Source organism: Nyctereutes procyonoides, unplaced genomic scaffold, assembly GCF_905146905.1.
Source record: "Nyctereutes procyonoides isolate TBG_1078 unplaced genomic scaffold, NYPRO_anot_genome, whole genome shotgun sequence".
Classification (NCBI taxonomy): domain Eukaryota; kingdom Metazoa; phylum Chordata; class Mammalia; order Carnivora; family Canidae; genus Nyctereutes; species Nyctereutes procyonoides.
The window spans coordinates 32770269-32783152 of record NW_026575160.1 but is presented as its reverse complement, the minus strand read 5'-3'; the positions used below and the strand labels follow the sequence as shown (position 1 = coordinate 32783152).

The following is a 12884-nucleotide window of genomic DNA, read 5'->3' as shown; positions in this document are numbered from 1 at the left end:
AATGGACTCCTTGGAGAGTATTTGAACTTTGGTGAATTTTCTTTGTGACACACAGAACGTGTGTATGTCCGTGTAGGGGGTGTGTTCATGATGCACCTGCACATTTGTGTAAGTATTAAAAAAGATGGCCAGAGAAGTGATTTTAATGAACCAGTGTTAATTAGTATTAAATTATAAATATTTTAATCTCATTTTTGGTAAAATTGATATTTTGCTAATCTCTTGCTGTCAATTTGCATTACATGATTTACCATAAAAAGCTCTTGAAATAGGTCTGTGACGGGTTTTACATAATCTTTTGTTTCTTGAGAATAATGATTTACTGGAGTAAAGTCACTGATCAGTGTCTTTGGAAGTCTAAGAATTCTGTATTGTTCATTCTTCTCCTCTAATATCATGCGCCAATTAACAACTGACTCAGTTAGTCTTGCTCTCCTTGATTTAGTTGAGTTCTCTGTGGAATCTGTAGAAGAAAACAAGGAGGCAATTTTCTAAGTTTATTATCAATTCATTTTTATTCAAGTAGCTGCCTCCACAGGGTAAGCGGACTGAGTGACTGTTAACACAAACTCAGAAGAAAAGCTTTGAAAAGTCAGGTTCTTGGGAGATAAATTTCCCATGGGTCTCTTGCATTTCTGCATGTCTTGTGCATAGAAGCACTGGATGCTTTTGTTCTGGACTATCTTTTCAAGGTTTTTTTGTTTTTTTTTTTTTGTTTTTTTTTTTTAGATTTTGTTTATTTGAGGGAGAGAGTATGAGCAGCGGGGAGGAGCAGAGGGAGAGGGACAAGTAGACTCCATGCTGAGCTTGGAGCCCAACTCAGAACTCGATCCCAGAACCCTGAGATCATGACCTGAGCCAAAATCAGAGTCAGACGCCTAACTGCCTGAGGCACTCAGGCCCCTCTCTTCTCAAGGGTTTTTGCACACAAAATAGCCTTGACGGTAGAGATAGTGTCTCCCTCCAGAGCAAAGGGTGGGCGTATTTACTCTCCAGTCTAATAAAGATAATGTCTTTCTCCAAAGCAAAGGGCAAGTATGCGTACCGCCCATCGTGAAAGATTCGGGTTGCCTCAGCTTGAGGTTTCTCTTTGATAATGGCACCCACTGTGTGCGCAGGCGTCGTTTGGCTGTCTGACTCTGCGTTGCCCTTCGGTCTCCAGGAGCTGGCACATGCTCTGGCCATTGCTGTCGCTATGAGTAATAGAGGCCTTGGTCTCCGTCCTCTGCCAGAAGCCCATAAAACTGTGGCAGGCTGATTTGTTTGTTCCCAAATAGAGGGAAATCGTAGAATCTTCAAAGTTCTTGAAATCTATTATTAAAAAATTATTTCCTAGACTTTCCTTTAGAATAAACTTCTCTTTAGAAGAGTGAATTATCATTTCCATGTTGTGGAGGCAGCAGAGACACGGCCTGTTCTCTGTGCTTTGCTCACCGGAGACGTGACTTAATGCCAGCAGTTACTCACATTCTCCCTCCTTTCCCCTGTCCCATCCCTTCCATTATCCTTGGTTATTGTTTATCTTGCTTTCCCCTTCTCTCCTTCCAGAATTCTGTTCTTTCACAGGCACCCCTTAGCCTTTTATGTGTAACACTAAACACAAACAAAAACCTTGCTTATCTTTTGAAGTCGAGTGTCTTTGGCACGTAGGGGCGCTGAAGACTCTTTCCGACCCTTACCTGGTAGAAGTAGAACCTGATGTCAGGCCAGATAGTCGTCCACGTGTATTTCTTGGCAGTGGGCAGAGCGTGTACATGCAGGGGGGTGGGGTTGGGGAAAGCGAATAGAGGGACTTCCACCCACCAGCATGTTTCAGCAGTGGACTGGGCAAGCATCTCTGATCTTTGGGAGGGGGGTGGGAGGAATCTCTCACCAAATGAGCTATCATTGAACAGCGAATACAAATAATAATAAGGAAACATTATTTTTGAAAAATTTGGATTGGTCTCTACCAGAATCTATGGGTCAGCAATCTATGGCCCATGCCCCGAATCTGGCCCGCTGCTTTTTTGTTGTTCACGAGGTCTCATTGGAATGCAGCCACGTGTTTGCGTACCTCCTGTCTGTGGTGGCTTTCTGGTTAACACTGGCAGAGATCAGCAGTTGCCACGGAGACAATATGGCCAGCAAAGCCTAAAAGATTTATTGTCTGGCCCTTTCAAATACATACATACATACATACATACATACATAAAATAAAAGAATTAAATAAATAATAAATAAATAAATAAATAAATAAATAAATAAATAAGATCACCAACCCTCTGCTCTAGTTGTGTTTTAAACCAGTGGCTCTCAATTTCAGGTTGTGAGGAAGACAGAAGAAGGGGAAAGCTCCTCAGAATCACCCGGGCAGGCTTTTCAAAAAGTGCTCACTTCCATCTGCCCTTTGGTTTCTCATCAGTGCTCCCTGCTGAGAATCACCGTATTCAGCTTCTAGGATTCGAGTTGTTTGGTTCCATTAACTCATACACGTCACTTGTTTTCATTACTTTGGACCTTCTGTAACACATCCAACCTAATGCCGCGCTATTCCTTTTACAGGGTTGCGGGAAGAAAATGTATTCCTTTCTGAGAGGAACCAAGCAACTGCAGGTGCTGAGGTTTCTGGGGATTTCCATTGGAGTGACACAGATCTTGGCCATGATTCTCACCATCACTCTGCTCTGGGCTCTCTACTACGATAGAAGAGAGCCCGGGACAGACCAAATGATGTCCCTGAAGAATGACACGTCTCAGCATCTGTCCTGTCACTCAGTGGAACTGCTGAAACCGAGCCTGTCGAGGATCTTTGAACACACGTCAATGGCAAACAGCTTTACTACACACTTTGAGATGGAGGAATTATAGAAGAATGTCAACGGAGGAGACCGCAGAGTTGTTTTATTGGACTTGTGAATTTTTGTGTGCACACTTATCTGTTTCAGAAAAGCGTAGAGATAAAGATGTCGCCATCAAGGAATGCCCGAGCGTGTAGTTTTCTACCCTTTCAAGTGAAGAGGGACAAGTTTCCTTTTGTAAATCGCCACCTGGGCAGTGGTTGGCGCCCTTTATGATGCTGAGGGCAGATGTCATACCCACTTTATAGCCTGCATGAGATGTTTCCTGAACACAGTTATTCTCCGAGGCTTATGCTGTGGCACAGCATGACCAGCATCTCTGCATCCACGTAAACATGCCGTGCTATGACGGCGCGGGGGCTGCAGTCGAGCTGGACGCTCCGCTGGCCTCCATAAGCTTGCTAGTGTATCAGGTACCAGTGGACTCCTGACGCAGGAAACTAGGCAGGGTTATGTAGTGAGTCGTATTACTTGGTGGCCTGTTCTTTTGAAAGTGGGTAGATTTTACATATGAAAACCCTGCAGCTGGGTGACTACCTAAATGTGATTTTTTTCTGGTTACTGAAATATTCTTACTACTTATAAGAGCAAATTACCACGTTGTCTTAAACTGATCAGGGATCTATGTGTATATAAGAGTCTGTGCTAAGTCTGTGTAATTCAGTAGATTTCAGTGCCTATAACGTTAAGAATAATCATTGTGAGTGAAAAGGATAAATTTGTCCTGTATAGCACCATTATTTTTAACCTTTCCTGTTGATAGAGCTTTAAAATTCCGTTTCGGGCTCATATTACGTACATAACCGTTAATTTAAATACTTAACCACTAATTTTGAAAAATTGCCTGTGTGATGCGTTGGAATCGTCGTAATTCAGAATAGTCGTCTGGTCTCTAGGAAGTATTAACAAGAACGCTTGCACATAATGTCGCTCATTCAGCAAAATCTCGGTTGCTACCTTTCTCCCAAACTAAGGCTCTTTTGAGGCTCGACACTTTTTAAAATGAGCTTACCTTTGTCTTCTCCAAACAAGAGGCAATAGTCCGCGAGTCTGAATATAATTCTACAGAGAACAGTGTTCCTTTTCTCCAGCAAAATGCCATGAGAATCATTAAAATAAGTGACAATTTAACTAGAGATTTTCTTTGTTTTATTTCACTGATTAAGATACTGTGGTGAATGACACAGATTATTAAATTTTTTACAAGAGTAAAATATATTTATTTGAAATGGGGAGCGTGCATTTTACTGTATTTTGTGTGTTACGTTTATTTCTCAGAAATGGAAAGAAAATTAAAATGTGTCAATAAATATTTTCTAGAGAGTAATAATTAGTCTGTGTCTAATTTCTATACATTATAAGCACTTTTACCACTCAACATGTTGAGCAAAAAGAGAGAAATATGAGAAGAAATCATTAACAATAATAATTTCCAAACTCTGGACCTAATGTGTAAGAAGATGGGAGGAAAGACAAAAAGATGCCCATGGACCTTTCAGGTTTGTTTCTCAGCTAAATGAGAAATAACATGGTTGTTCCTTATAATATAAAATATGTACATTCGTGCTACTTTGTCTTTTCAGTGCTTTCACGTCCCCGTTTCTTAACATAATTTTTTAGGAGAAAATGAATCTAAGAAATGCAATGTTTGAAATCAACTGCCCGATTTTATCTCTTCCATCGAGTCGATGGAAAACTGAGTGAATCCTTTGCTCAATCGAAACCAGAAGCATCCCTTTTTATGATCTCAACATCCACCTCCCTGTAATTTCACCTAAATTTGAGACAGCTATGAGTGTTATCTGAGTTATTTGGATAATGATCAAATTATCCCAATGCCTGCTTTTTCGTTAATGTGTCTCAGTCACAGAAAGAACAAGCATATATTGTGTTGACCTCAGTTAAAAGAAATCCTCAAATTATAAATAAAAGTCAATTTCTACATTTTTAGACTTGGCTGCTTTGATATATGACCTGATTTAGTACCCTAAAATAGCCAACATAAACAGAGGCCGTCATCTTCTCTACACTACACCGGCTAATGGGAACAAATGACATTTACAGCGAGGTCTACACACGCCTCTTGTGGTGCAGTGCACTTGGAATAGTAAGACTGCAAGAGACCTGAAAGCGTGTCTTTAAGCTGGGAGGGCTGAGGGAGCTCACTGTTTGGGTGAGCTGCAAACAAAATTGCTAAGTATTTGGGAGTTTTCAAAAGCCTTCTTTTCTAGAAGTCACCACTTTTGGAAGTCAGCATTGAAGATGATTTTCAGTCTAGTTAACAGCCCATTCAGAATGCCTGGAAGGTTCAGAAATGGCACTAGGTGGGGACACCTGGGTGGCTCAGTGGTTTAGCACCTGCCTTCAGCCTGGGGTATGATCCTGGAGACCCAGGATTGAGTCCCATGTCAGGCTCCTGCATGGAGCCTGCTTCTCCCTCTGCCTCTCTCTCTCTCTGTCTCATGAATAAAATCTTAAAAAAAAAAAAAAGGAAAAGAAATGACACTAGAAGATGGTGTCTGTTTTCAAGCCCTGCTTGAGGGACACTGAGCTAGCCACATGTAGAACGAGGAAGAGAAGATGCAGTGAGTGGGGTCATGGTCACGGTGCGGGCAGGAGACAGAAGGGGTGGGGGGATTAGGGCCAATGCACCGAAGACGTGGCCTGGAGAGCCCTCCGTGTAGTTCAAACTGGGTGTCACCCGGGGTGGAGCTGGCCCCCTGATGTGGTGGGACGGCACGTGGTGCTGGGGAGGAACCAGGGCAACAGAAATGGGACTTCAGGTTTTCCGACTTCATTTCATCGTAAGTCAGCTGGGGAGTCATGCAGGCAGGTTCAGAAGGTGGAGTGATGTGCATCTCAGAAATCTAACCGGATGAACCGGTGATGAGGTGGTGCCGGTGAGGGGGGCGCGGCGACGACACCACCCCCACCGGGCGGCCGCTCCTTACCTTGGGTAGGTACCAGGCGCCGCACAGTTCTAGAACCCTCCAGGCTGTGGCAGGGCGGCTGGGCTGCTGTGGCTGGGCCCGGAGAGAGGATCCTCACCAGGAAGAGAGAAGTGAAAAAAGGGGGATGCATGCGCCCGATGACAACAGGGCGAATCCACAAGAACTGGCAGCAGATTGGGGAGCGAGAAGCAGCAGACGTGAAGGCTGGCTGGGGCAAGTGGGGGGCCCTCCCTGGAGAGCGGCCGCAGGGGAGCGTCTGGGGCAGGTGGGGGGCCCTACCTGGAGATCTGCTGCAGGGCAGCGGGTGGGGCAGCAGGTGGGGGACCCTCCCTGGAGAGCGGCCGCAGGGCAGTGGCTGGGGCAGGTGGGGGGCCCTACCTGGAGATCTGCTGCAGGGCAGCGGCTGGGGCAGCCCAGGCCAGGCCGGCCGTGCACACCAAGGCATTGGGGCGGCGGGGATCCCAAGGGGCTCGCGGGCCCAGAGGCCCCGGATTCCGCAGCATGGCCTGCGGCCCAGGGAGCCTCACGGAACGGGCTGAGGCCGAAGCCAGGAGGAAGAGAAGCGCACTGCAGAGCTCCCCTTTGTCTGAACCCCCCCTCTGCCAGTGAGTCGACCCAGCCTCCTGCCGTCCTCCGCCTGTCACTTCCAAGCAGGCTCCTCCGACCCGACCCGTGAGCTACTGAGCTCCCATTTGCTGCCTCCACGCGCCTCCCAGGAACACGTCTGGCAGAGGCTGTCGGTCTGTCTTGAAAACTCACTCACTTTCTCTTAAGGCACGTTACCGCATCCTTCTCCATCTCGTGCATTCACGGGGTCCGCCAGGTGCCGGGCCACGGGGGCCATGGGGGTCCTATGGCGATTTCCTCGGCTCTTTGCAACTTCTTTGCACCCTGTGTGCGTCGTGATCCCATCTCACGACAGAAGAAGAGGGATTCAGAGAAGTGGAGGAGATGCGTCGAACCAGCAGGTGGCGGGGCTCTAACCACCCCCCACCCCCGGGACAGGGCACCTCTATCAGCGGGAGCTCAGCTACGACCTTACAGGGAAAACCCAAATCCTCCTCCATCACTCAGTAGCTCCAGGCCCAATTTGCCTCCAAATCCTGTTATTTTTTCCCTTCAAAATGAGTATTTTTTCTATCGGATTTTGTTCTTCCTACTATTTCCCAGAACAAGTCCAAATAATCAGAAACTTTGAAGTCATACATTTGTGTCTTTTCCCACCTCTTGTTCCCTCTCATTGACCTATCTTGCACACACACGGCCAAATTCATTTTTTAAAATATTTTATTATTTATCTATATATTTGTTTTGGAGCGGGAGAGAGCAGAGGGAGGGGCAGAAGGAGAAGGAGAGAGCAAATCTCAAGCAGACTCTGGGCTCCGTGGGGAGCCCAACACAGGGCTCGGTCTCCTGAGCCCGAGACCATGACCTGAGCCAAAACCAAGAGTCAGGTACGTAGCCAACTGAGCTGCCCAGTCTCTTTCATCGACACATGTATCTCACGTATTTTAAGTACTAGTTTTGACAAATATATATACACCTATAACTAGAACCACAGCTGAGATACAGAGCATTTCATCATTTCTAAAAGTTTCAACGTGTGCCTTTACTGTAGATCCCTACAATCCCCACTCCAGTCCCGGGCAGCACTGACTCGCTCTGCATCACTCACGTCCTATAAAACACAATTCCTACCATGCCACTTCCTTATCCAAACCCTGCAGCAGCTCTCTTAAGGCAGAGCTTTCCAGCTCACACGTGTATTGTCATGGATGTGGCACGTCGGGCTAAATGAAGGTCGGAAGTGAGTAGCCATCCCAGACCTTGTCTAAGTGTGGACCATGGGGAAGCAACAGCTCAGCGCCCAGGTGTGGCTGCAATACAGGGTTTAAGCAAAATAGAAGCGAGTTTGTGTTCCATAAAATATACCTGTGTAGTAGCCCAAGGAGTCAAGCCCTTGTCTCCTGAGACTGCTGTGCTATGGCATGTCCCTCGCTCACGTGGTCCCAAATGGCTCACTCTATTCCTCATATGGGCTGAAGAAAGGGGGAAGTAGAATAGGGGCCGGCACGTTTCTTCCCTTCAAGGGCTTACCCAGAAACACACGTCACTGCCGCTCACGTCTCACAGCTATGAGAGGGAGGGGAGAGAGTTCTTGTTCCAGAAACCCAAGTATCCAGTTAAAGCAGGAGATTCTATGACCATAGGAGAAGGGGAAATCAAGAGAGGTGTCAGCTAGCAATCTTGGCCACATTCCTCAGTGCTTGCAGAATAAAATACTGAATTTGAACTTATTTTTCCAGACCTATCCCCATTTACTCTCCCACAGGTTAATCTATACTAGCCACGTGGGCCGACCACCGTGCACTCATTGCCGCTAATGTAGTGGCATGAATCTCAGGCATCCTTGATTTTGCTCACATCATAGTGCTCCTCTGACATATCTTCATGTCCCATAGGCTCACCTTGCACTCGGCCTTTTTTGTTTTATTTTTTAAAAGATTTATTTATTTATTTCAGAGAGAAAGAGAGAGAGGAGAGAGAGAGAGAGAGAGAGAGAGAGAGAGAACACAAATGAGGGGAGGTGCAGAGGGAGAGGGAGAGAGAATCCTTAAGCAGACTCCCTGCGCAGTGAGGAGCCCAAGACAAGGCTCCATCCCTGGACCCTGAGATCATGACCTGAGCCAAAATCAAGAGTTGGACGCCTAACCCAGCGGAGCCATCCAGGTGGTCCTACACTCAGTCTGGAAACCCCAGCTCAGCAATCACCTCCCCTGTGCGGCTTCCCCTGACCACACCGGCCCACGGCAGACCTCCCTCGTCTGAGCCCAGCGTTTATTTGTTGTCATGATACCTACTTTGATTCTTGTGTTTTCTATTTTATAACACTATTTTTCATTTATATTATTGTTTTTTTCTCTTTGTACGTCCGTTTTTCCTTGAGAACAAATATGCTATTTTGTATCCCACTCCACACTTTGCATACAGCTAGGTAGTGTTTCCTTAGGTGTCAGTGCGTATCTATTCACTCTATGTGTGAGTTAACACATGCATGGATTATGAGTTAGTTAAAGGAGTCAAAAACTATTGTCCAAAATGATTCCAATAAGGAGAAACTACTCTAAAGGAGGCCATCTGTTCTTGACTGGGATGGAGGACACTGGGTTATCATGGGCTAAGTACTCATTTAGCTGTAAGTGGCTATAGATTGAATCTGCAGATTGCAGTTAGAGCTCAGGTCTTATAAATGTCTGAGTGAACTACCAAATTGTACTTGTGGTCTAATAATATAATAGTGTGTTAGATTTATAAAATGCTTTTATGCCTGACCCTTAACCTTTTAACTTTGAATCCACATTTGTTAAACTGGGAGTGTACAGAGTCAAAGCTGAGTTCACATCACCGAAAAAAATCTCTGTGGAGAGTTAAGGATGGTAGCTGATCACTAATTTTGCAATTCTCATGCAATTCTGGAAAGTAACTAAAAAAAGAGAATCTGTGGCACTCAAAACTTCTTTGCTGAGTGCATCAAATACAATATTTCCTTTGCTCTTCTCATAGTACCAATGAGGGAAGTTTCATCAAAAAGAAAAGGTACCTATGCATCAGAGATCTTAAGAAACATACCCCAAATTACACAGCAAGTAAGTGTGATTTTAACAAGGTTTGTCTAAATTCAAAGTCCATGCTCTTAACTACTTTATAAGAAAGCTGCTATATTAACAGATTTCCTAAACTATTCTTAATTTCTTTGTCAAGACATGTTATTTTAATATATTGCTGAATTTTTCTAATCAGGTATTTCTTTAGTAATCTGTTTGGTGTATACTCAAAAGTTATATTTATTTTGTGTGTGAACTCATTTATCTTTGATAGATATTGTATTGAGGACAGGCTAGAGTCTTACAAATATATTTATTTTCAATTTCATTTTAGTCTAAGAACTTAGAAGGTACCTATCTTGTCTTTAATTCCATGAGAAAAAAATTGTCAACCTATATGTTTATTATCAACAGTAAAAATGCAAAATAGGGTTTCTACTTCCAGCCAAGTTGAAATAATGGAGTTGGAATGTATCCTTCTGCTTGAAATATGCAATAACAGCAAAGCGTTTTAAACAATGATTTTTTTTTTAAGATACCGGATATTAGGCAATAAAGACAGTGGTCTTCAAGAGGCTGATAACAAATGAAGTGAGCCCTGTGGGTTTCCCAGCTTATTTCCTTGAGAGAGCTACCAGAATGTGGTGAACGGACACAATCTAAGTAGAGCCTGGATTCCATATTTAGAAGAGATGAAGCTCAGAAAACGGAGTGTTGAGTTTGAAATGGAGAAGAGAAATGCATAAAGAGCTCAACAGATATATAAGATATCCTCTTTGAGTGTTCAGAAAAGTTCTGAGTAACCCACTCAAAAGAATTAGAGCAAACGATATCTAGTACCCACAACAGGCTGGAAATAGTGCTGTTCTCACCAGCCAGACTAAAAACCCCATAATTTATAGGGCAGTGGGTGGAGTACAGAAAGTCCCATCTCAGTAGTGAGAGATAATTAGCCATAGAATAAATATGGCTCTACAGGCATCCAAGCAAATCATTAAAGCAAGACCCTAGATTATCCTACTCTTTCTATGTAATATAACTGCATCCAGAACAAAGCTCAAGAATATTTAATGCAAGACAAAGTAACCAGCCCTCAACAAGGGAAAATTTGCAGTGTCTAACATCCAATCAAAGATTACCAGTCATACTGAAAAGCAAGAAAATATGAAAATTTTTCAGAGTGAAAAAATACATTGCTTGGAATAGATCCAGAACTGGCACAGATACATTAGCAAAGATTATCTTTGTAATTATAGTGGTATTCCACATTAAAAAAAATTAAGTGGGGACTGGAAAGATATTTTTAAAACAATGAAATCAAACTTTTAGGGATAAAAACTACAAAGCATGACATGAAAAATATGCTGCATGGAATAAACAGCAAATAAGCCATTGAGGAAGAAAAGATTAACGAGTCTCGAGACACAGCAACATGAATTCTACAAAAGAAACCTGAGACAGAAAAATAAATTAGAACCAGTGGAGAAAGCATCACTGAGCTGTGACAAATCAAGTGGACTAATACACAGGTAATTAGAGTTCTCAAGCGATAGGAGCAAAAGAAAGATTTGAAGAAATCACATTAGAAGATTTTCCAACCTTGAATGTTAAAGGTCCAGGAATATAATAGGGCCTCAACCACAAAAACATGAAGAAAACTACACCATGGCACAGTATAATCACTTTGCTCAAAACCAGTGATATGTAGGAAATCTTTAAAGCAGTCAGAGGAATAAATAAATAAATAAATAAACAAATAAATAAATAAATAAAGCAGTCAGAGGAGAAAAGTCATATTGTACAGAGGAACAAGCATCAAGATAACAACCAATGTCCTGGAAAAAGCAATGCATGTACTACCTGCACAGAAAGGGAAAAAAAGTGTCAAATTTGAATTTTCTATCCAGTGAAAATATCTTCCAATGAAGGTAATACAAAGATTGTTCAAACACACAAAAGCTGAAAAGCATTCATCTACCAGCAGATTATATGACAAGAAATGTTAAAGGATAATGGAGGGCCTACCACTTGGGTAAATATATACTACTTTTTTCCTCATTATACAAAGTAAGAAAACGAAATAAAAAACATCCAGTCTCTTTATTTGTAGACCATATTATTGTCTATGCAGAAAACGCAATAGAATTTACAAAAGCACTACTAGGACTAGTGATTTTTAGTAAAAATGAAAAATACAAAGTCAAAAGCAAAAGATAAATTGTTTTCTATACATTAGCAACTGACAATCAGAAATTGAAATTAAACAGCACAATTTTACAGCTACATTAAAAATACTAAATTCCTGGGCTCTCTGGGTGGCTTAGTCAGTTGGGCATCTGCCTTCAGCTTAGGTCATGATCTTGGAGTCCTGGGATTGAGCCCCACATTGGGCTCCCTGCTCAGCGGGGTCCTGCTTCTCCCTTTTCCTCCACCTGCCACTCTGCCTACTTGTGTTCTTGCTCTCTGTCAAATAAAAAAACAAAATCTTTAAAAAAAAATACTAAATACCTAGGAATATATCTTGGAAAAAAAAGATATGTAAGACGTGTACATGATTGAAAATCATGAAATATGACTGAGAGAAATTAAAGAATACCTACTAAGAAATGAAGACTTATAGCATGTTCATGGATCAAAATGCTTAATATTAAGATGATGATTTACCCCAAATTGGTCTTTGGGTTCCAATTCCAATCAAAATCCCAGCAGGTGTTTTTTTAGAAAATGGCAGGCTAATTCTAAAATTCATATGAAAATGTCAAAGACCGAAAGTATATTTAAGAAGTTGAAAAGTAAGTGCAAAGTTGGAGGGCTGATACTCCCAGATTTTAAGATCATGTGTTACTGATGTCAAGATAGACAAATAAGGAATGAAACATGAGAGAGTCCAGGGAAAAAAAACCCTTACATATATGGACAACTGACTCACAAAGAAGACATGCAGATGAAGAATAAGCACATGAAAGAAATGTTAAATCCCAACATCCATCAGAGAAGTGTTAGATAAGACCACAATGTGTCATTTACTATAAAGGCTAAAGTTGAAAAGTCTGACAATACTAGGTGTTGATGGGGACGTGGAGGAACTGGAACTCGCATACGCTGCAGGTGCAAACGTCAAATGGCCCAATCACTTCAGAAATCAGTTCGACAGTTCCTTAAATTCCTAAACGTACACCTAACCTCTGATTCCCTGTTCCTCTCCTAGGTATTTTATTTACTAAGGAGAGAGCAAAGCTCTTTGTACATATTTCTGTACCGAGTCTTATGCACGAATGTTTATGGCAGCTTCGTTAGCAATAGCCCCAAGCTGGCAACACGGCAAACGTCCACGAACGAGTGAATGGGCAAATTGCATTATATCCGTATCGTGGAATATTCCTCAACAAGAAAAAAAAAAAGAATGGCTTATTGACGCCTGCAACAACATGGGTAAGTCTCAAAATAATCATGCTTAGAGAAAGCAGCTTATCAACAAAAGGAATGAC

The 12884-nt window shown here is 42.7% G+C and overlaps 1 protein-coding gene across 7 annotated transcripts in view; it reads left to right on the top strand.

Moving 5' to 3' along the window:
* The window catches only part of TSPAN12 (tetraspanin 12), a 63916-nt gene extending 59733 nt beyond the window's left edge, over positions 1 to 4183 (top strand). For 4 of the 7 annotated variants that reach the window (XM_055314713.1, XM_055314711.1, XM_055314712.1 and 1 more), the window contains one exon: positions 2545 to 4183. In XM_055314713.1, coding sequence (XP_055170688.1) covers positions 2545 to 2850 — 306 coding nt within the window. In that variant the 3' untranslated portion in view covers positions 2851 to 4183. The remainder of the gene's footprint in view (positions 1 to 2544) is intronic. The other 3 variants (XM_055314714.1, XM_055314715.1, XM_055314717.1) reach the window with 1 other exon arrangement.
* Positions 4184 to 12884: the final 8701 nt, after the last annotated feature.